The sequence below is a fragment of the Dipteris shenzhenensis genome, chromosome 27 (assembly GCF_047967505.1).
Source record: "Dipteris shenzhenensis isolate YYH24624 ecotype China chromosome 27, Dip_SZ_1.0, whole genome shotgun sequence".
NCBI classification, from domain to species: Eukaryota; Viridiplantae; Streptophyta; class Polypodiopsida; order Gleicheniales; family Dipteridaceae; genus Dipteris; species Dipteris shenzhenensis.
In genome coordinates this window covers 15,489,969-15,512,627 of record NC_141622.1, presented here as the reverse complement: position 1 = coordinate 15,512,627, position 22,659 = coordinate 15,489,969, and the positions used below count along the sequence as shown (strand labels likewise).

The 22,659-nt window shown below is 46.3% G+C and overlaps 1 protein-coding gene across 2 annotated transcripts in view; it reads left to right on the top strand.

Moving 5' to 3' along the window:
* The first annotated feature begins 920 nt into the window (after window positions 1-920).
* LOC147883923 (uncharacterized) overlaps window positions 921-22,659 on the top strand; it is a 70,894-nt gene continuing 49,155 nt past the window's right edge. Inside the window, exons 1-5 of one of the 2 annotated variants that reach the window (XM_087398949.1) lie at window positions 921-1,929; window positions 2,036-2,120; window positions 16,746-16,815; window positions 17,226-17,518; window positions 18,431-18,535. In XM_087398949.1, the coding sequence (XP_087255075.1) occupies window positions 1,469-1,929; window positions 2,036-2,120; window positions 16,746-16,815; window positions 17,226-17,518; window positions 18,431-18,535 (1,014 nt within the window). In that variant the 5' untranslated portion in view covers window positions 921-1,468. Of the gene's footprint in view, window positions 1,930-2,035; window positions 2,121-16,745; window positions 17,010-17,215; window positions 17,519-18,430; window positions 18,536-22,659 lie in introns of both variants that reach the window. The other variant, XM_087398948.1, reaches the window with a different exon arrangement.

Sequence of the window (22,659 nt, the reverse complement as noted above, 5' to 3'; positions counted from 1 at the left end):
ACGTTTGTTGGTGCAATCCATGATTCGCATACTAGGCTAATGTTAAGCTAAGTCATTGTTTGGTAGCTATGGGCCATCATTTAGTGATAGGCATAGCACCTTGACTCTAGCTGGAGTAGGCTCCGGGTGGAAATCCAAGTGGAATTTGTCTTATTGTGTCAATGCCGACATGTCAGCCGTGTTTGAGAGTGCGATAAAAGCGCTGATCGTGTGATTAAAGCCACTGAAACTACTTGTTTGACTCAAATACCAGGCTAGTGGCGAGATAGCCATAGCATCTTGAGTCTAGTTGGAGTAGGTTTCTGGTGGGAATCCAAGTGGAGTTTGTCTTGTTGTGTTAGTGCCGACACGTAAGTTTTCGAGAGTGCGATTAAAGCTGCTGAAATTACTTGTTTAAGTTATGTAGAATTTCCCTCTTAGTGCAATGCCACCTTGTGTTGAATATAAGTTAAACATTGTTCCCACGAGATTCAAATATCCCATGGTTTGCTGCGTTCCCGCTTCTAGCCCCAAAATTTTGGCTGACACCTTGTGGCATTGTAGGTGCTCCATTAGAGATGGAATTTCTTGCAGGTGCTCGGAGCATTGCGGGGTTGGGTCTCATCTTATGGAGTCGAGGGGAGGGAGGCTTGGCAACGCTTGCGATGGCTAGGAACCCATATTTGCCAGCTTGGGTATAAGTGCTCTTATCACCTCTCCTCCTCGCCCTCCCCCTCCCTCTCCCCCTGCCCCTCCCCCTCCCCCTTCCTACTTATGATGATGGGCCCCTCTATTTGCCCTCTTAAACTAAATTGAAATGAATAACCTTTTCTCTTGCATGGGGAAAAAGAAGAAGATATTGAAAATGAATAACCTTTTCTGTTGGGAAAAAGAAGAAGATATTATAAATGTTATCTGCAACCATCAGTGGCCAATGGTGAATCCCAGTATCGATAACTTATTATACCGAAAAACAACTGTGAGCTTCAAATTTCGATTGGCCGACGGGAAGACGACCAATTGTGAGAGACCTTCAGACCAAGAACAATGGAAAGATTCTCAGGAAAAAGGCGCTGTTTTGAGCACTTGTGAAGATAGTTGATCATCTTCACAGGGACAGCTTGCACATTGGAGAGAAAGCTTGCACATTGGAGGAAAAAGGCGTTGTTTTGAGCTGTTGTAAAGATAGTTGTCGATCTTCACACGGAAGTTGTTGATCTTCACAGGCAAAGCTGGCACATTGGAATGCCAACTTCAAGCTGCTTTTTTTCTCTGAGCCCAGCTTATGAAATCCTGTGCAGTGTTTGGATATGGATTCTGTGATGAAATCGTGGGAAGTATTTGGATATGGACTGTAGATCCATTGTTGGATTATTGGCTCTTCAAACATTGGCGCTCAACTGTTCAATCCTGTCTAGGAATGTAAGAGAACCGTTGAGTTGGTAATTTGAGGCAATCTTTGTGAATCGGCTGTTAGAATTTGAGCAGAATGGAGCAATCCTTGGGCGGCACTACACACACTCTTCTCCCCCCGCACGATAAGTGTCCTCACCATTTCACTCGCCTTTTGTTACCCTGCTGCCCTTCACATCCGTCCTCCCCTTCTTCCCTCCGAGCACAACCCCCACACTTGAGTGGAGCCTTCGTTGAGCACGGTTTCTCCGACAATGACTTAGAATTGGGTGCCACAGATTTAAAGAATGGTTGGTTTCGAGATAGCGCCCGGGAGCTCCATTATCCTCTTGGTACTTCCAAAATAGTCAGGACTAGAAACAACAATCTCTGGGAGTACTTCGATGATGACGAGAGGACAACTTCTTTTGCCACCAAGGACGGATGGGTGAACCAAGCCCAATACGTCTTACAACGTAATTCAACCTGGGAGCAGCGGAAAAAGGCAATAGAAGACGTTGTAGTCTCTGGCGATGACCCTGCGGTATCTCTTGGCAGGTTTTTACTCGTAGCTCCTTAAGGGTTTTTTAAAAAGATTGTGAGCGTCCTCTTTTTTTATTTTTTATTTTGTATGGCGAAATACTAATTCGTCCTTTTCTAGCAGAGCACAGAAGAATCTTGCATTAATTGACTACAATACAATTTTAAGGCGCTTTGCAACCCTTAGACAGTGGCACGAACTACATCTGGTAACGAAAATGTGGAAACTCATGTTGTTGTGTACTACATCTTGTAACTTATACGTGTGCTTTAGGGAGGATTTGGGATGTTCGAGCTTTTCTTTGAACTCATTGACTGCCTCGTTTCAATTTAGTTACCATTTCATATATATCGTTTTTCAAGTAGGATTCTCTCCCTTCCCACTAAACTCTCGGTCTCTCAACCCTTGTTCTCACTTCACTCGTCCCCCACCACATGATTCTCGCCCCCATATGAACCTCATGGCAGTACCCTCAAGGATTCATAGTCTCTTGCATTGCGTTAGCAAATTTCCAATTATTATTATCAGTTGTTTTTTTTTTCCCTCTTAGTGGATATTTTGATGGAAAAAAAAAACTGAACTTGCTGTCTCCCCCCCGCCCCCCCCTCTTTTCCCAACACCACCCTTCACCTCCCATCATCCCTCACACTCAATTAATTAAGTCCCAGCTACTATCTGAACAAGTACAAACTATTCGTCTTATGCTCAGAGGGATTTCCTCCTCAAAATCAGCAAGAAAGTACAGAATACGCAAAGATAATCAAGGCCTCAGCCAAACCTCTCTAAATAGGTATCCAACAATTCAATCCATGAAAAAGAGCGATGCTGCAGAGCAGGCCTCTTTGATGAGCAACAGAGAAATAAAGGCATCAGCCTGATAGCAAATCTGGGTACGTTAAAGGCTCCCAAGCAGCTTCATCTCACCTTACATGTTTCAAGGATTAAGGTTGTGGATAGTGTTGGATGGAGAACGGGTCGAAACAGACCCTGACACTTCTGCTTTCTACCTTGATATTTCTGGCAGATTCGTGAAGCCATTGAAGGGTGGTTTTCTGCTGTTTGAGGATGATTCAAAGCTGGCCCTGGTGATGCAAGCTACGTGGGAGCTTGGACCAGATTTTGACCAGTCTCTCAATGTGTTCTTGAGAGTTTTCTAAGGGAGCAGATGGAGTGGATGTATGTCTGGGTCAATGTGAGCTCATGTTGTGTTACTGAGAGGGGGTGTTGGAATAAAAGGGTGACTGCCTCCCCATACGATGAGAGCAATGGGGCAGGACACCCATGTAGGATGGGGGAGATTGAAAGGATAGCCAGTTGCGCACAAGGCATTGGTGTCACATGGGCAGGTCAACGTGCATATGGCTCAACTTTTGGGCTGCCATGTGGACAGCAGGTGGGCTGACACATGGACAGCGTATAGGGCTAAGTGTAGCAGCACATGTGGGTGCTGCATGGGCAGTAGATAGACTCCCACGTGGGCAGTAAAGTCTGCATGAAGATGGGCTAGCAGATGTGCAGTAGATAAGGCAGGATGTGATGCAGGCAGATCAGCCAAAATAGGCTGTGTAGGTGGCAATACAGGTCCCATGTGTGGGGCAGAAAAATACTGACCATGTGGGCATAGAGTGGCATGGCTATATAGCCTAGCCTGTGGTTGGCCAGATCTGCTGTTTGGCCATCTATAGTACCAGGTCAGTGAGGCCAGTAGACCAGTCAGCTTGTCATGCGGCAGCAGCAGGAGGTTGGCCCAAACTAGGGTTGGTCAGCCCTGATTTTAGGGCTGGTCGGCCAGCCTGGGGGCGGACTGACTCGCCCTCTCCCTACGTATAAGTAGAGGCATCTAGGGCCATTGTCTCCATGTCACGGAATGCCACTGAAGCTCACTGAGGACAGACAGCAGCCTGCTGCCTGTGCTAAGAAGTCCTAAAGCTGAAACTAGCATTCTTAGAGAACCATTTATTGGAGTTATGTGCATCTCATAGTGAGTGAGGGCTTATTTCTGCCCTTTCCTGAATAGGATTACCTGTGGACAAAGGCCTCAGCCTCTGGGGCTGGCTGGCGAGGTCACTTTTGGCCTTGACCCTGGTTAGGTCAACTGACCATGACTGACCCCTGGTTGGTCAGTTTGCTGGGCCCTAGGTCGGCCTATTTGGCAGGCTAAAAAATAGCCCTGCCCTCTCCATTGTTTGGCACTTCCTCTGGAGCATTCTACTACTACTCTTTTGGTGTATTCCTGTCCCATGCACCCTTGGACTGGGGTGCAAGGTGAACAGCTGGCTACATCGACAAGTGCAAGTAGATCCCTATTGTAGGTGACTTTGTTGTATGCCGTGACCCCATTGTGAGCCCTTGTCCAGGGCAGTCATACATGAGCTACGTAGGTCAGTCTCTCAGCCTTAGGTCGAGTCAGAAATCAAGTCCTTGTTCACTAGTACCCACTGGAGAACAGAGGGGCTCACATGCATGAGCTATGTAGGTCAGTCTCTCAGCCTTAGGTCGAGTCAGAAATCAAGTCCTTGTTCACTAATACCCACTGGAGAACAGAGGGGCTCACATGGCAGCACCCTTGACTACCCAAGCCGGTAATGTTCTTCTCTCTCCACAAGACAAACTCTAGGTAAAGAAAGCAGTACAGTCACTTCAGGGCAGGGCAGTGGTAGGTAGGATAATTGGCCTCACGCCAACAAGGAGACAGGTATATGATGGGATCCAAGCGAGCTTAGCATTGGATGGAAACCATATACAGGAGGTAACCATTTATGGCATAGGGGTTTTCCTTCTCCATCTGAGCTCCCCCAACACCACCTGGACTCTCGTGGAGCGGAGTCCCCTTCTACTGGGCATGCATCTCGTCTACCTTATCCCGTGGTACAATGGGTTCACTATTGACGACGTGGATTTGACCCACTAGTGCCTCGCTTCCCTGTGACGCTCCGATTTTCGGGGATCCCCAAGGATTATGGATCCAGCCATTAGTGGTGCCTTTGGCATGGTGGTGGAGTCGCCACCTCAGATACCAATGACAGTGGTTGCAGATGATGGCGTCCCTAGGCTCAGATTGATTGTGGAGTACCCAGAGACTCTTCTAGAGGAGATCTTTCTTAAGACCCTAGATGGTGGCGAGTTTAGATAGTAGAGAGCTCAAGGCTGCCGTTCCCGTGCTTACGATGCAGGAAGATGGGACACCTGGCTAGGGATTGCACGAGGGGTCTGTGCAAAGATCACCCTCAGCCACGCCCAAAGCAGAAGGCTGCTCGTCCAGAGAGAGTGCCGCATGGGACAGGTCCGCGGATGGAGTCCCAATCACCCTAGGTAGAGCCTTTTGGAGAGGCAACCGATTGTGTAGCTACAGATGTTGTTATAGATCCCGCTGCTGGTGCTGTGACAACAGGTGGAGTAGAGCTACTGGTGGCTGGATTGTCCAATGGTCTAGGTGTAGACCCATCGACATACTCCCATTTGTCCTGAAGTACTAGAATGGTCTCCATTCGGTATTTCCATGTACCGTAATTGGAGTTGTCTAGCTTAGCAGATGCCTCCAGATTGAGGTTGCTAGTCGTAGACATGGTGCAAAAAATATACTCAAAATGCGTGAAAATCTTTGTATAAATCAACTACAAAACACTGACTGTGCCAAGTGGAATCTGAATTGTCGGTGAAGATAGAACTGCAATATATAAAATTCCGATCTGTGTTATAAGGCTTGTGGCAAATGATGCTAGTACTAGCCAAGAGGCTTTACAAGGCTGAAATGATGTGCACAATGCTGTGAAATAGCTAAGTAGGCTTTACAATGGTGGCATGTATGTGTGAAATCAAATGCTATTTGCCCACTGAACAATCGGCAATGCCTCTGAAAAACTCTGAAGTCTACTCACTGAATTGATGAACCTCAGGTTTCAGGTAATGTGATGATGTGAAACCGTATGTAAGCGTATGAACCGACTCTGAGTAGGTACTAGTCGAGAATTTCGGGCATGGCTTAAATTGGCAACTTGGGGAAATTCATATTAAAATGGCAGCGGAAGATGCAAACAAACTGAAATTATAGAGCCACACAGAGAACACTAGAGATAACAAAATGTACCACCACTGATCTGCTGTAAATCAGCCCTTAAACCAGGGCAGCAACTGAAATACAAGATATCTTGAATAAGATAGAAAACAGGAGCTGCTGGAGAGGCTGAACTGAAGCAGAGAAAAAGGGGGGAACACAAGAAAGCTGAAGCCTGAGAGCACGGAGGCAGGAGAAGCCTGAAACGAAGAGGCAGAGGCCTGGAGCGGGGAGGCAAGGGCCCTGAAGAGGCAAGATTTGCTGCGGGAGTGTGGGCAGCCAACTGAGCAGCTGAGAGGGGGCTCTGAGGGGATGGTCAGGAGCAGGCTGTATGCTGGAGCCTTGAGGAGCTGCAAGAAGTGATGGAGGAAATGAAGGGAAGGAGGCCCTTTTATAGGGCAGGCCAAGGGGGGAAGTCGGCCAGTTTGGCTGGACCGACCAGCCTGGTCGGTCAGGCCAACTGGGCCGACCAGCTGGTTGGCCAGCCTACCCCCTCTGGCCCCCCTTGCTGCATGGGGGCTGGTCGGCTGGCCACGCCTGGAGATGCGGAATCTCAACACCCCCTCTCAGCTCCAGGGTGTGGCACAAGACCCAGAGAGCTGGTATGACGTTGGAGAAGGGGAGGAGAAACAGATTTGGTAAATATGTCGGCGACGTTGTCGGAAGTGGTGCTGAAGAGGAGCACAATGGTACCGTCAAGAACCTTCTCTCGCGTGTAGTGGTACTGAATTTCAATGTGTTTTGTCCGAGCATGAAAAACCGGATTGCGAGCAAGGGCAATACAGCTTTGATTGTCACAAAAAAGTGTGGTAGAAGTGGATTGCTGAAAACCACAATCGAGAAGAAGGCGCCGAAGCCACACAGCCTCACAGGTGGCACTACACATAGCCCGATACTCAGCCTCGGTGGAAGATAGGGCGACCGTGGGTTGGCGTTTACTGGACCAGGAGATAGCCGCAGAGCCAAAGGAGAAAACATAGCCCGTGGTAGAGCGGCGAGAATCGGGGTCGCCAGCCCAATCGGAGTCATTCCAACCTCGGAGAGTGAGCGGGGAAGGAGAGGAACCACCGGCAGCATAAAAGAGCCCGAAAGTAGAGGTCCCCTGAAGATAGCGGAGGAGACGTCGAGCAGCTTGCCAATGAGAAAGCGAAGGGGTTTGCATGAAGGTACTGAGGGTGCCGACAGAGAAGCTGAGATCCAGTCGAGTGTTAAGTAGCCAAAGAAGAGATCCAACAAGCTGGCGGTAGAGGGAGGCATCAGGATAAGCAGTGGACCCAGAAGCAGAGAGTTTAGCGTTGGGATCCATGGGAGAGGTGATGGGCCGACAGTCAGCCATGTGGAAAGTTTCGAGGAGCTCTTGAACATAGCGTTGCTGAGAGACAAAATACCCCCTCTTAGTCTGCCAAATCTCAAGACCCAAGAAAAAATGGAGAAGGCCCATATCCGTCATCTCAAATTCAGTTTGAAGAGCAACTTTAATGGCAAGGATATGATTGGTATGACTCCCGGTGAGGATTAAATCAAAAGGTATGAAGCTGTCCTTCATGAAAAAGATAAAGATTGGGATCAGCCAGAGAGCGAAGAAGTCCTTGGCAGCAGAAGAAGGTATCAATACGCTGATTCCAGGCCCGAGGAGCTTGCTTGAGACCGTAGAGAGCCTTGCGAAGGCGACAGACCATGAAAGGAGAACGAGAATCAATGAAGCCGGGCGGCTGATCCACATATACCTCTTCATGAAGATCACCATTCAAAAATGCAGATTTGACGTCCATTTGAAAGATGGGCCACTGATGGTGGGCGGCAAGAGCGAGGATCGTGCGGATGGTGCTCATCCGGGCGGTAGGTGCAAAGGTCTCCCCATAGTCGATGCCGGGTCGTTGGGCATAGCCTTTAGCCACCAGCCGAGCTTTATACTTGTCGACAGAACCATCAGAGGCGTATTTTGTTTTGAAAATCCACCGGACACCAATGACGGAACGATGTGAGGGACGAGGGACAAGGTCCCAGGTGTGGTTCCGAAGAAGAGCATGAATTTCCGCTTCCATAGCCTGTTTCCAATGAGGCTGGGCCAGAGCCTGACATAAGGGCATAATTGACATGAAGGGGATTAGAAGAGGACGGTGGGAGATGGCGATGAGAGCGACGAGGCCCATCATCAGGGGGTGGTTCGGAGTAGGGATCCTCAAGACCGGAGGAGCGGAGAGTATCAATGAGCCATCGCGGAACACGTACCGAGCGGGGTTCCAAAGGAGGAGCAGACGAGGGTGGAGCCGGAGAAGGAGGCGGAGGAGAGAGAATAGGAGGTGATGTACCGGGGGACGAGGCAGGTGGAGGGAGAGAGGGCTCCGGGGCATCGGACGGATCTCCAAGAACAGGAGGAGAGTCGGAGGATGTCGGAAGGACCTGCTCGTCGAAAAGAACATCCCTGCTCACGGAGATAATGCGGCGGCGAGGATCATAGAGGCGATAGCCAGTGGAGACGGAGTTGTAGCCTACGAACAAGAGCTTGTGGGACTTAGGATCAAGCTTTCCACGATCAGATTTAGGAATATGAACATAAGCATCACAGCCAAATACTCGAAAATGGGAAACATCGGGCTTAGATCCATAGTAAGCCTGATAAGGGGTCATGCCTGGGACTGCTGATGTCGGAGAGCGGTTAAGAGTATGGATGGCGGTCATCATGGCCTCGGCCCAAAGAGACTGAGGGAGTTGACTGTGAGTGAGCATGGTCCGAGCCATTTTAACACCGGTACGATGTTTACGTTCAACCACACCATTATCAGAAGGGGTACCTGTGTTGGCAAATTCCCGTTTGACACCATGACTACTCAAGAACCGATCAAACTCGAGAGAGGTGAATTCACCACCTTTATCAGCACGAAGAATTTTGAGGGAGTGATTGGATTCTTTTTCCACCATGGCTAGCCAGGTCTGGAAACGACTGAAAGCCAGATCCTTGTGGGAAAGAAAATAGATCCAAGAGTAGCGACTGAAATCATCAACAAGAAGCATGTAGTACGAGGCTCCCCCAAGGGACATAATCTGCATAGGGCCACATAGGTCGAGGTGAACAAGACCAAGCGGAACAGTGGCACGGCGAGAGGCATGATGAGCGAACGGCTCGCGATGTTGTTTGCCCAATATGCAAGAGGGACAGAGACCTTGGCGAGTGCCGACGTTAGGGAGGCCGAGGACAAGCTGATCACGGAAAGCACGATGAAGAGCATCAATGTGTAAATGACCAAACCGATAATGCCAAAGGTCGCCAAGAGAGGTTCCTGTAAGGGAGGGAAGGGCAACAAGCTTGTAGATACCATTAGTAGAATGGCCGGTCCAAACCGGCTGTCCGGTGGCACGATCGCGGATGGTGACAGAGGCTGCTTCAAACTCAACTTTCATATTGTTTTGACAAATCTGATGAACCGAAAGGAGATGAAAGCCGAGAGACGGAACATAAAGAACACGAGAAGAGTGTTTACCCCCTTTGCCATCAGGAATAATATCAAGAGAGCCCTCTGAATGAACAGGAATAGAGTGCTTATCGCCGATGCAGACACGACCAGAATGAGGAGTGAGATCCTGGAGCAGTGAGGAGGAGGGGGTCATATGCCGAGAGGCCCCACTATCAACAATCCATTCACGAGCATCGGAGCTATGGAGAGCCAATGACTCTGCTGCAGGAAGGGGGACCGAATTCAAGAGCTCAAGGTGAACAAATGCAGGAGTAGGGGTAAGGGAAGCATCAGCCGCAGCGGCCAGAGGTGCGTCAGCTCGTTTGTGTTTGCGGTATGGACAATTGCGCCAATAATGGCCAGGAGTGCCACAGTGATTGCAATTACCTTTGGGAGCAGGACGGTCACTGGAGGGATCTGAAGGAGATGAGTTATTGGCAGAGGACGGGGCATTCTTGGATCGTGATTTGGGACGATGGGCCACAAGAGCCTCAGAAGAACCATCAGAGGTTTTAGTGAACTGTTCCTCCTGATCCATCATCATGGGGACAAGTTCCTCCCAAGTGATGGTGCTGAGGCGGCCAGAGGTAATAAGAGAAGAATAGAATGCTGCATATCGACTGTCAGTAATAACATGAGATAAGAGAGTAATAGCCATATCTTCGGAGGAGATAGCCTTGCCTGCATGGAGGATGTCCTGATGCATGCTCTGCATTTTGTTGATGTGGTCCTGTATGGAAGGAGAAGTAGTTGGATCGAGGCGACGAAGCTGAACTTCCAAGGAAATACGTTTCATGGGAGTGACGCGAAGATACATGCCATCAAGAAATTCCCAAATAGCATGTGCAGAAGTAAGATGCTTGATATGATTGAGAACCCCTGGTTGACAATTGAGAAAGATGAACGAGCGTACACGAGCATTCAATTTATCCCAGATAAGAGAAGCATGTGGCTCCTCCTCAGGTGACGGACGAGGGATCCCGGGATCAACAAACTCAGCAAGATCATAAGATTCCAATACAGACGCCATCTGAATTTTCCAAAGAGAATAATTGGTCCCATCTAACTGCCGAGCATCTGGAAATGTAGGAAGAGTGGGAATACGTACAGGCTTGTCAGACTCTTGAAAGAAACTGGACATAGGGGATATGCGAAGATCCGGAGTAGAATCCTTTGTTTCATCAGCCATAACTGAAAACAGGGAATGGACAGCAACAAGGGGCTGAAGAGAACGGGGCTGGTGAAAAGATCAAGGTCTAGAACAGGGCCAATCTCAACAATCGAACCCAAAGATCAAGAGCCAATAAGTTCTGCCAGAAACCCCTGAATAAAGTCGTACGGGTGAAGACGGGAGCCGACCCGATGCGCGATGAAGGAAGGGGGGGAGAGGCTCTTGATGAAGCAGTAGGCTGCTATTGATAGCCCGGGATACGTGAAAAAAATAAAAAAATATATATATATACGGAGGGGAGAAGAAAGCTCTGTAGTCAGTGGAGGACAAACTTCTTCAACTTCATCAATATAGAAGCTCCCAGATCAGAGAGTAACCTGGTGCTCTGATACCATATTAAAATGGCAGCGGAAGATGCAAACAAACTGAAATTATAGAGCCACACAGAGAACACTAGAGATAACAAAATGTACCACCACTGATCTGCTGTAAATCAGCCCTTAAACCAGGGCAGCAACTGAAATACAAGATATCTTGAATAAGATAAAAATAAAAAAAAATATATATATAGGGAGGGGAGAAGAAAGCTCTGTAGTCAGTGGAGGACAAACTTCTTCAACTTCATCAATATAGAAGTTCCCAGATCAGAGAGTAACCTGGTGCTCTGATACCATATTAAAATGGCAGCGGAAGATGCAAACAAACTGAAATTATAGAGCCACACAGAGAACACTAGAGATAACAAAATGTACCACCACTGATCTGCTGTAAATCAGCCCTTAAACCAGGGCAGCAACTGAAATACAAGATATCTTGAATAAGATAGAAAACAGGAGCTGCTGGAGAGGCTGAACTGAAGCAGAGAAAAAGGGGGGAACACAAGAAAGCTGAAGCCTGAGAGCACGGAGGCAGGAGAAGCCTGAAACGAAGAGGCAGAGGCCTGGAGCGGGGAGGCAAGGGCCCTGAAGAGGCAAGATCTGCTGCGGGAGTGTGGGCAGCCAACTGAGCAGTTGAGAGGGGGCTCTGAGGGGATGGTTAGGAGCAGGTTGTATGCTGGAGCCTTGAGGAGCTGCAAGAAGCGATGGAGGAAATGAAGGGAAGGAGGCCCTTTTATAGGGCAGGCCAAGGGGGGGAGTCGGCCAGATTGGCTGGACCGACCAGCCTGGTCGGTTAGGCCAACTGGGCCGACCAGCTGGTCGGCCAGCCTACCCCCTCTGGCCCCCCTTGCTGCATGGGGGCTGGTCGGCTGGCCACGCCTGGAGATGCGGAATCTCAACAATTCAAAGGGTCCCGTCTATGGCGATCTAGTCTACTCTAATCTAGATCTATACCAACCGTCGATCGATGAAAGAACAGCAAATAATTCCTTTTCTTTTGTTCTTTTTAATGCTGGGTCAGATGCGTCGATGTAGAGGCGAATGCGCGTGAAGGAAGTGGTTTAGTCGACGAGGCTCAAAAGTGAGTGTAACTGGCATTGAAATGTGCGCGTGATGTAACGAGCGCGTAGAGCACGAAAAATCGAGCGACTTTCCTTTTTAGAGCACCCTCAAATTCTTCCTGGATTAAGAGATACGACTTGATGTAGGTGGAGGGGCAAAAGGAGTGCAAATGGTGCTCAATGATGATGTGTCATTGTGGGTTACATGTAGTGATGATGTGGCAATGTGCCTAGCAAGAGGTGTGCCAGTGGAGCCTTGTGCAGAGGTGGCAAGAGTGGTCACATGCAGTGACTATGAAGCACTGTGTGCCTGCAAAGAGTCAGTGTGTCCTGTGGTATTGATGATGTGACAGATGATGTCAGCAAAGGTGACGTGGCAGATGATGTGACAACTGACGTGACAGATGACGTGGCATATGTTGATGTGGTAGTCCACGTGGACCTGGTGACGTGGTAGGTGGATAAGATCTGCTGAGGTGTCAGATGAGACGACGTGGCAGTTGATTGCCACATGTCAGATTTCTAACCAAATGCGTTAACTCAACCAAGGGTTGGCTTAATCAACCTTATACCCCTTTTGCTAACCAAGTTTCTATACAACGAGTCTAGTACATCATGGGCAAGTCAAGTCAATTGCATCGTACCTTGTTTCCTATTTTGAGTTAAAAAAAATTTGAACAATGCTTCCTGTTTTGAGTTTTAAAAAATTTGAACAATTCTTCTCAGAGAATTGTACAAGGGGAATCATATAAAATCAAGGCCAAAAGAAAGTTCGTTAGAGTGCATGGCTTTCTCAAGAGAAATTCTAAATATGGGTTATGTTTACATTTTGAATGAGAACTACATGATGTATGGACTGCTTCATACATGTTTCTAGATGTGGGCTATGTCTACATTTTGAATGAGAACTACATATGACATATGAAAAAGTGCATGTACATGTTTTCATGTGGGTCACATGAACATTTTGGACGAGAACTATCATGCATGAAAGCCACAATCATGTTTTCTATTTTGTTTCAAGTATGAAAATTTAGCCTTTTTCTAGGTGCATTTCCTAGTTTATGTATCCAAAAAATTCTCTGTTTGGTGTTGTGAGTGAGAAAATTCTCTAGATTCCATGTAGTCCATTCCTCTCAAAATGAATTTTCTTTTTGGATTCTAGGGGTAATACATCGTTGTCTTTTTTATATGTTTAATATTGTAATCCATTTTGCTTTGAAACGCATTTACATGGATTTTGGGAGACATGGATGTTCCTCAAGAGGGAGCGATGGTGATTATATGCGACAATAAAGTTGCCATTGGTATATGTACAACAATCAAAGTTGCATAGCAATTGCCAAGAACTGTCCAACTTCCAATCTGTTCCCAAAGTCTCTTCCCAAAGCCCAGCAGGAGCACCTTATACGACACATGGTTATAGGCCCACATTTTATCATTGAGAGGGGGTGTTAGAAGAAGTCAATACCTCACTGCTTCTCATGCTCCCCCTCTCCCCCTACCTCGCCTTCAACTTCCCCCCTCCTCCATCCCCCCCTTCCCTTCTGCCCCCTTCCACCCCTTCCGCCCCACCCTTGTTGCAGCTCGCTCCCCCTTCTGCCTCTTTCCTTTTAGCCCGTGAGCTCCTTCAGGCGCCTTGTGACTCCCATCCCCTTTGCAGCACTCAGCCTCTATGCGGCTTCCAGGCAGCAGGGTGGGTGGACCTTTGCCCCCCTTGGGCTCTTTGGCACGGCCACAACAGGCTGCGGCTGCTGCGGGTCGCCTGTGTGTAGCCGGGTTTTCCTTGGGCTTGACGGACCTGGGCATGGCTGTGCGTTGCCCCCCCAAGCTGCTCCTAAGAAGGCTCATCCCTCCAATAGGCAGGCCTGCCTGTTGGCGGACTGCCTCTATGCGGGCAGCCCCTCTTGTGGCTGCCTTAGGCAAGTGGAGTCCTCGCCACGGGCCTTGACCTCAAGCAGGCTGTCCTTTCCAAGTGGTTCTGGATTGCACAAGGGGTTCGAAGATCTTTCAAGATACTCAAGAAGCTTCTGGGTAGTTTTTTTTGGTCTGTCCTTTGGTGGTGCTTCGGCCACTAAAAAGCAACCCTAGCTACCCTCTCCTTTGGGCTGGCTGGTCCTTTTGTTTGGAGTGCTCTTGGCAGAGGCCTCGGAGGGCCTTTCTCCTTTGTACGTTTGGTGGGATTTCTCGTTTGTGCTGGCCCGTAAGCCTTCAAGGTCTTTCAAGAGGGCACAAATCCTCTCCCAGCCTCTCCTTTTTCCTCTTCCTCCCTTCTCGCAGAGCAGCAGTTGTGTTCTGTATTCTGAAGAACGATCTTGGTGGTGACCGTTGGCTGAGAGCAAGGAGGGGAGGCTGCAGAGGGAGAGGGCTGTAGGCTGAGAGGAGAGCGAGAAGGAGACAGCAGCAGAGAAAAGAGCCGTGGCAGCACAGAAAAGAGACACAGATTTGGGGCAGCCCGAAACGGTGTTTCCTGTTTCGGAAACGCCGCTGAACCAGTGAACCATTTTGGGTGCCCAGAAATGCCGTTTCAGGGCTCTATGATGTGCTCAAGTGCTAGAATTGTCATTTCTTGTTTACAGGTGAAACTCGTTCCTGGGATAATTAATTAAATGGCAAAAATACAAATAATACAAGGAAATCTAAAGAGTGCTTACCTACAGACATCATTCACACATAAATAAGGAAAGGGAAATGCAGTTCATACAAGAAACCATGAAATCCACATTCGCTATTAAATCATGTCCAAACGAGATCCATAGTCACATGACACGCTCAAAGATACATTGTAATCTGTCTATCATAGGACAGGAGATCAAAGAATGTCTGATAGGAAACTGGCATGCCAGTCAGAAGAAAATCCCATCAAAAGAACTTTGAACTCATCCCAAGTTTAGGTTATGATTCCCTGGGCCTCCATTGCTTGATATCAAAGAGAATTTATAGGAGACCATCTGGCATCAAATAAGAAGCTTGTACATATCTGCGCATATCTGAACCCAACCCTCATGATGATCTCACTAGGCTGCATCCAGTGTCCCCAAAGAGGATGGGGATATAAGTTGAGGATGCCTGAACGTGAAATGTACATATACAAGCTGATTGGAAAGCTAGGAAGCTTGCACTTCGTTTAAAACCCATTACGAACAAATGGCATAAGCAAACAACAATCAGATGCCATCCTGATACATATACCATAGGTTCAGTCCCTAACCTCTTTCCATTTATTCTGCAAATGCCTTTGACAATCTACTTAAAATAAGCTTTCTTGTGTTCTAAGGAAGCCTGTGAAGCTTCAATAAATGATATTTTGATGGGGACAGACAAGAATCCCCAGTATGTACAATTGACAGTTCTCTCTGGAGAAAAAACCTAGCTGAAGAGTAGCAGAATCGCCATGGTTGAGCCCCTCACCAACAGCAGACAGATCTAAAAACTCTCTTCTCTCATAAATGATATTTTGATGGGGACAGACAATAAATGATATTTTGATGGGGACAGACAAGAATCCCCAGTATGTACAATTGACAGGTCTCTCTGGAGAAAAAACCTAGCTGAAGAGTAGCAGAATCGCCATGGTTGAGCCCCTCACCAACAGCAGACAGATATAAAAACTCTCTTCTCTCATAAATGAGATGCGTCTATCATCACACAGAGAATAGAGAACATTTAGAGAAAAATAACTTAGATAAGTATTTGTCCACAACTGTGGGAAAGACAGCTCACAAGAGCAGCAAACTTCCACGGCTGCTAAGCTAACAACTGCACAAAATCTGTCTAAATCCGAGTCCTCTCTCTCTCTCTATATCTCTCTCTCTATCCTCTCTCTCTCTCTCTCTCTCTCTTCTTGGGCTGCCAAAGTGGGCTTCTGTGGGGTCAGCCAGCAGCAGGCGAAGGGGGCAGGCTAGCCTCTCATCCCTATAAATACAACCAGTTTGTGGGACCAACCAGTTGGTCTGCAGACCATGCCAGCCAACCAGGCTGACAGGTAACCTAGGGACAACACTGGGCCAGGATAAGGGGCATCCTTGTTTGACACTGATATCAATACAATAGTGTGCTGCTTTTTTGTATCTGAGATTAGTGGCCTTGCTAGTTCAGCTAATACTCTCTTCCCTTAAGTCTTGGGGGATCTCCAGACTTGTTATTTGTGTTCTCCCTGGGTAAAATGCCAAAGGCTTCTTGAAGTCTAGATAAGAATAGGGTATGTGTTTTGCCCTGTTTGCGGCTTCTGCTACTGTATGTATCATGACCAACTGGAGAGAGAGAGAGAGAGAGAGAGAGTAATGTCCATGGGAGATCAACAGGTCTATGGGACAAGAAAAGAAAACCCATGTAGTACATCTGCTTAGGGAGGGCACATGGCAGCTCCCAAGGAGTCCAAAAAAGCAACTCCAGTTATTTAGAGCTCCTACATAATAGTCTGAAAAACAATATCAGTCATACATCAGTTTAAGACTGAGAGTCTTTCAGTTTGGATTTAAACTCTTTAATGATTGCTATGCGTTCACGATATACTGCCCATTTTCCTTCCTGCCTAGCAGCCTTGACTGTGGCTAATTCCTTTGCCTTATTCTTCAATTGAGCTTGTGTGAGTTCCTCACGAGCCTGCGCGAGAGAGAGAGAGAGAGAGAGAGAGAGAGAGAGAGAGAGTTCTGTTGAATATTGTATATGGAAGCTCTCAAAGTGGGTACTGATTAAGAGCTGTTGTTTTGCAGGCTTTTGAATGGATGAAACACAATAGCAAGCTTACTCCTCCTTGCTTTACTACTTTCATTTCATCAATGGGTAAAGCTGGTTTTCCATACCGAGCCTTGCAAACATTTGAAAATCAATCAGATCCTGAAATAAGAGTTAATGTTATAGTTTGTAACTCACTTTTCAAGGCCCTTGTTTTCAATGGGAAAGTGGATGCTGCATTTGTTTTGTTCAAGCAGCTAAAATTGGAGGGATTGGTTCCAAATTTTGACACATTCAAGTCGGTTAGTCTGTCTTCTTTCACACCTATTGAGCATAGCCTTAGGAATGCTCTAAATTTATCACTACATTTTGGCATTCTTTAGCTCAGAGGAACTAGCATAGTTTTTTGGCCTTCTGGCGAAAATTATCTCAAATTTAAACAATTTTCATGTATTGCTGTAATGGGAGGGAAGTTTTTGGCCTAAGACAACATCAGTTGCAACTATAGTTGATTGCAGGTTGTGGGAAGCATAGGGGTGCATATGCAAAAGCTGATAGCTTTCTTCAAGAAATGGTTGCAATGGGCATGCAACCTGATTCGGTCATCTTTAAATTGCTTCTTAATGTCTGTGCGTCATGTGGCCTTGAAGAAGAAGCAAAGGATCTCCTTGAGAAGATGGAGGAGATAGGGATTGCTAGGAATCGTTACCATTATGTTTCCCTCCTTCACTTATACGCAGAGATAAGGAAGCCAGATGAGGCAGAAAAAGTGTTCTCGGAAATTCAGCAGAGACGTGTGCCATTGGACAAGGTGTGCTATACAAGATATGCTACTGTGTTTGATAAAATGGGCATTACGTGTCATGTAACCTCACTTTTTGTGGGGAATTATCACTCTCTATAAAATCCTCCTGATGTAGTGTGTTACTCGTAATTGGCAACTGGTTGTTGTACTGTACAGTTGTTGTGAAGGGCTGTTTTCTTTTGAAATCTTCTGTTTGCCATGTGTTAATCAATGTGTCAATGACATAGTAATTGATAGATAAGTCTGGTGCTGCACCTGATCCCATGTGTTGGACAATTGAATTTAGAACCGTATGCATGCTGTTGAGTTTAGGAGAAAAACTGGACTCTCCATGAATAAGTTTCTCTGCATTTTGACTGCACCAAACGCTAAAGGTGGTTACAATAATTATATTTTTTCTTGAAACCAGAGAAAAACATCATATGAAACAAAAAGAGCATTTCAACTTTATTGCCCAAATATTTCAGGCAATCATAAAACAAAGAGCTTCATTTTGGTATGTTATCAGCGATGCTGTCTTTTCCTGCTCTGCATGATTGTACAGGGATGTGTTTTTGTTTGCAGTGCCCAGGCTGGTTGTGTGTCAATCAATGTGTTGTAGATTTAGTAGTTGATAATTGACTGTCCTCATCAAATCTTTTACATAGAGCTTCTGATCCCTTATGTTAGCAGTTGAAGTTTAAGTAGCTTTATCGATTTATGATGCTAAGTTTGAGTAAAACTGTACTTCTCATTGATAAGTAACATTGCTTTTTGACTGCACCCAACTGCTAGAGGTTGCTGCAAAATAAAATGGCTTTGTTCTCTGATTGAAGCAGTTGGGCAGCAGAATCGAGATCATTGTCATGCAAATGTGACTTTATAAAGGTTAGAGGAAAATATATGAGGTAAAGCTTCTGACTATTTGCTTTTCTGCAGGCTATCATGTTTATGCTGCTGAAAGTTTATACGAATAGTGGGTTGTTGGAGAAGGCAAGGAACTGTTTCGATGAAATGGAAGTGCTCGGATTTCCACCTCAGGAGGTGAGCTTAACATATGCCCCAAGGATTACAGTGCTGTCTGTTGCTGCATGTTAAAAGATGAAAATCTTATGATGGAGCGTTCTTTCAAGTGTCTTTCAAGTTGCAGAGTTTTGTAAACCAAGTGTTTTTTCTGGGGTGTCAATCTGGCAGTTTGTTGCAAAGTTCAAACCAATGTTGGTAGCACATTGCATGGTGGCAGGGTTGGTCATGCAACAACATTCATAATTTAAAGAGTGATATCCAGCCCTTTATGGTATTGCCTGAATTGAATGCCTCAGGGGAGGCTTGGTGAAATTCAAGTGACAAGCTTTCTTGATGACCTAATCTTTCAAATTGAAGACTCCTAGGGATGTATTCAAATTTCCTTAACTCAGTTTTCTTTAAACTCCTTTGATCACCACACCATGCGGTCAAGGCATATGACACCATGCATGGCATTGCTGCACAAAGTGGGTCAGGACCCAAGTCTTCGTTGTCACATCACTGCAGTGAAAATTTGAACGACTTAAGAATACAAGAAGGAATTTTCAGGTTTTTTCCTTTAGAAAAGGACTGTTGGCATGGCCACAAGCACCCAAAGTGGCTGATTGTGCCTAGGAGAGTACGTAATTAGACCTCAGTTGGAGGTAGTTTTATGTTTGAATAGACTAGTTCAGAACTTTCATACTCTGTTGTTGACAAGACCACATAAGCCTAAGGCTAGAAAGAAGACTGGGCTATAACTATTACTACTAGTTGAGGCACATACATTCGTCTTTCTCCTTATTATCCCAAGTAAACGTTGTTATTATGTCCACATAATGTGGCTAGTGTTATTTAGGTCTGGTTAACCAAGGGTCATGTATTTTAACCATGGGACAGTTAGGACATGAATTACCTCTGGTATAATTAGGGTAATGTTAGGGTTGAGGCACCTAGGACACCCTATACCTATTTAAGTCTTAGCCTTTGCTAGCTGAGAATTCTTGGGATTGGGGCCTTCTGAGAATAGCTAGCTAGGATGGAATCCGTCCAGACCCACGTCTCCCTAAAGGCATTTGTGGGCTGCAGGTGGGGCTTTGTGGTATGGGAGGTGTAGTCGTCCAGGGTTGCTTGACTCTCGCACGGGGGTGATCCTTGCAAAGATTTATGGTTGGGTGGTGATGCACTAGCCTACACCATGCATGTCCTTGTGTTGTGTTCTAACCTTAGATGGTCTCGTATCTGCTTGAGGATACAGATCAGTGTTGTACGTCCAGGTTAGCTGAGACTAAGCTTTGTAAGGAATGTTGCATTTTTGTGTCCGATCCTACTCCATTACTAGCTTTGGATTGTCTGCTTATTTGCTTCGACTCTATTCATGATATCATACTCTAAAGAGAGGATAAAGGGTGTGGAATTTGGTGCTGTGCGCTTCGAAATTTGTGAGTGTCATATGTTGTCAAATTCGTGCTGCAATTTGATGTAGAGATTGTGTGGATTCGTTGAGTTTGGCTATGAGCGTTGATGATGAGGTGCTCTGTATGTGAGGTTTTGTTGTGGGCACGTGTTGAAATCACATGGTTTATCTGCTGTGTTTAGCGCAGCAGACAGAGGACTGTGTAGGACTGCAGAAGTGCCTTGGAGCTATTGTTGCCAGCAGATCTGAGTGGTGTATGCGCGGTACAAGACAGGGCTCATAGCAGGTAGTGTTGATGATTGCAAGCAGCAACAATCATTGAGTGGTTGCATGGGAGGAAAGATGCCAATTTTGCACAATTCTGAGGCTAGTCAAGGTCATTTGGTGGCGGTTTCTGATGCAGATCCCAGAAGGCAAGGTGCCCCTGAGAATTCATGCATCTTCTGGTCGCTTGGATACCTCTGGAAGCATGGCAAACAGTCCTGTTTGATTTTCTACATGCATGCCTTTGCATGTGTGTATGGGCCTTTGTTAGTTGCATGCGTGTGCATAAAAGTGCCCTGGAGTTGCATGAAGGTAATTGAAGCTGTCAGTGGATGCATGCATGTCTGCATGCCTTTGTGTTAGCGTGCATGTAATCGTGCATGTTTGCAGGTGCTTCCCTTAGTTCCACACATTCTTTGACCATCTTTGGACCTCAGTTTGAGCCGATTTTGACCTTTATAGCAACTTTCTTTTACTTCAGTCCACATGCAAGCCCGCTTGGCGAATGGACATGCTAGTTACTCGCTTATATATTTGTAAGCTGCTGATCAGCTTCAATTTACTCCAAGCTTGTTGAAAGAGTCTTGACGTTCGCTCCATAATTCATGCTTTCCCTCAAATTATCTATTTGCTATTACTCTCTTACCTTCTATCTAGAGAGTGCCTACTTAGATCATAGAGACAGGGACGGAGCACACTGGCAGACTCTTCTTAGAGTATGATCACTAAGTTTTTCCAGCCGGACCACACAAGCTTTTGCCCACAGGCTCCGACATGGATGTGATCCAGAGCTGGCGGTGCGACACATCCGACTGCCGACAGAGGACGGATGCACATATTACACTTGGGGATTCCCTCCATGCTTAGGGTTTGAGCGCGACTGACAGGCATCACCATAGCTCTTGTTAGGCGTTGAGCCACAGCCAGGAGACAGCGCATGGCTGCGCCCATAGGCAGTTAACAGCACTCTATTTCTGGCTTCATCTTTCCACTCCCCCACCATCCTTGAGGGGGAAAGAGGGGGGGGATTGTAGCTGTGAGACTGGACCGGATCTCGCTTTGTACTCTGATGACATGTGGTGGTAGTGATGATGGAGATGGACATATTGATATCGATATGATGTTATCACTGATGTCATTATGACTATGTAGCATTTAGCAGTTAGTATGGGTGTTGATGCTCGTTTAGTAGCTCCACCCTTTCAGCTTGTTTTGTATCAGGTTTCTCATAGTATCATAGACCCATTGGTCTTCCGAAGACTTTAATAAGCTTTCTTTCTTTGTTTCTCTCTCTAGATTTGCCTCTCATACCCATCACCTTTGCTACAACTAGCTCGTGCTGTCCTTTATTTGAGGAGATAGCTCTGAGTGTAGCTCCCATCTAGTGTGTTGAGGTCTCTTTCATACATAACAAGACCATCTTGGTTTCTCTCCTTGAAAAACTCCAGGTTTGTAGAGATAATCTGTTTGCATGTATATTATTTGAGATTTTTGGATTGAGAGGCATGTGTTGCATGCACCTGCAATCATATTATATTGGTTTCCGATTCATGCTTTCTTTTCAACTGTCTTTGGGCGTCATGCATATAGCTATCAGATATATCTATCTTGGAGTTTCTCTGCTTTTAATTGTGACTTCATGCATGTCTTCTCTCGAAAATTTGTCATCTTGTAATGATTGTTTATTTGCTGTGTTATGTATATTTTGAACAGCTGATAATTATCATTACGAATCCCGGTAAACGCAACCCTTAGGTGGACCCTCTACCACCAAACATGCAGGTTATGCAGATAGATGCTTAGGTGCTGCAAATTATTTTCTAGAACATGCAGAGTACGCAACAAAGATGCAGACTATGCAACAACAGGTTCTCTTGTTGCAGCAGAACTAGGAGTCCTAGCATCTTCACAATGGGATGTCTTCCTCATCTCCGAAAGTGTATTCAGGGGAGGTATTTAGGGGAGGAGGAGCATGCATCGGTCTATGTGCACTTTTGGCTTAGTAAATGGGAGGCGCATTTCACCATCCTAACCATGTTCGGTCTACCTTTGTGGAGATTCTTTGAGGGAAGGCCTTTTCATGGGGGCGGGCCTTAAAAGGAAAGCCCTCCATACCCACAACTTGGGAATGAATCCTGTGAGGCTTTCATAGAAGACTGTCTTTGGAGATAGATGGATTTCACAATTTCTGAAAGTTGCAAATCTTTAAAGAAGGGTGGGAAGCCCTTGGATTCCTTTATTCAGGAGTTCAGGTAGGTAATGGCTAAATTCCTAGAGTTTAGCCAATAGACTCTCTGTATTTTCTTTGTTAGTAGTCTTCTGAAAGGCTACTAAAACAAGATTAGGAGAAACAAATTGGAGGTACTCGGTTGAGCGATTCACTTTGCGAAGGTCTATGACAATACTTTGGCACACACAGAGACAGAGCAGAAAAGAGCGGTGCAAGATATTGAAGGGAAGCTGAGGAAGATGGAAGGAGGAG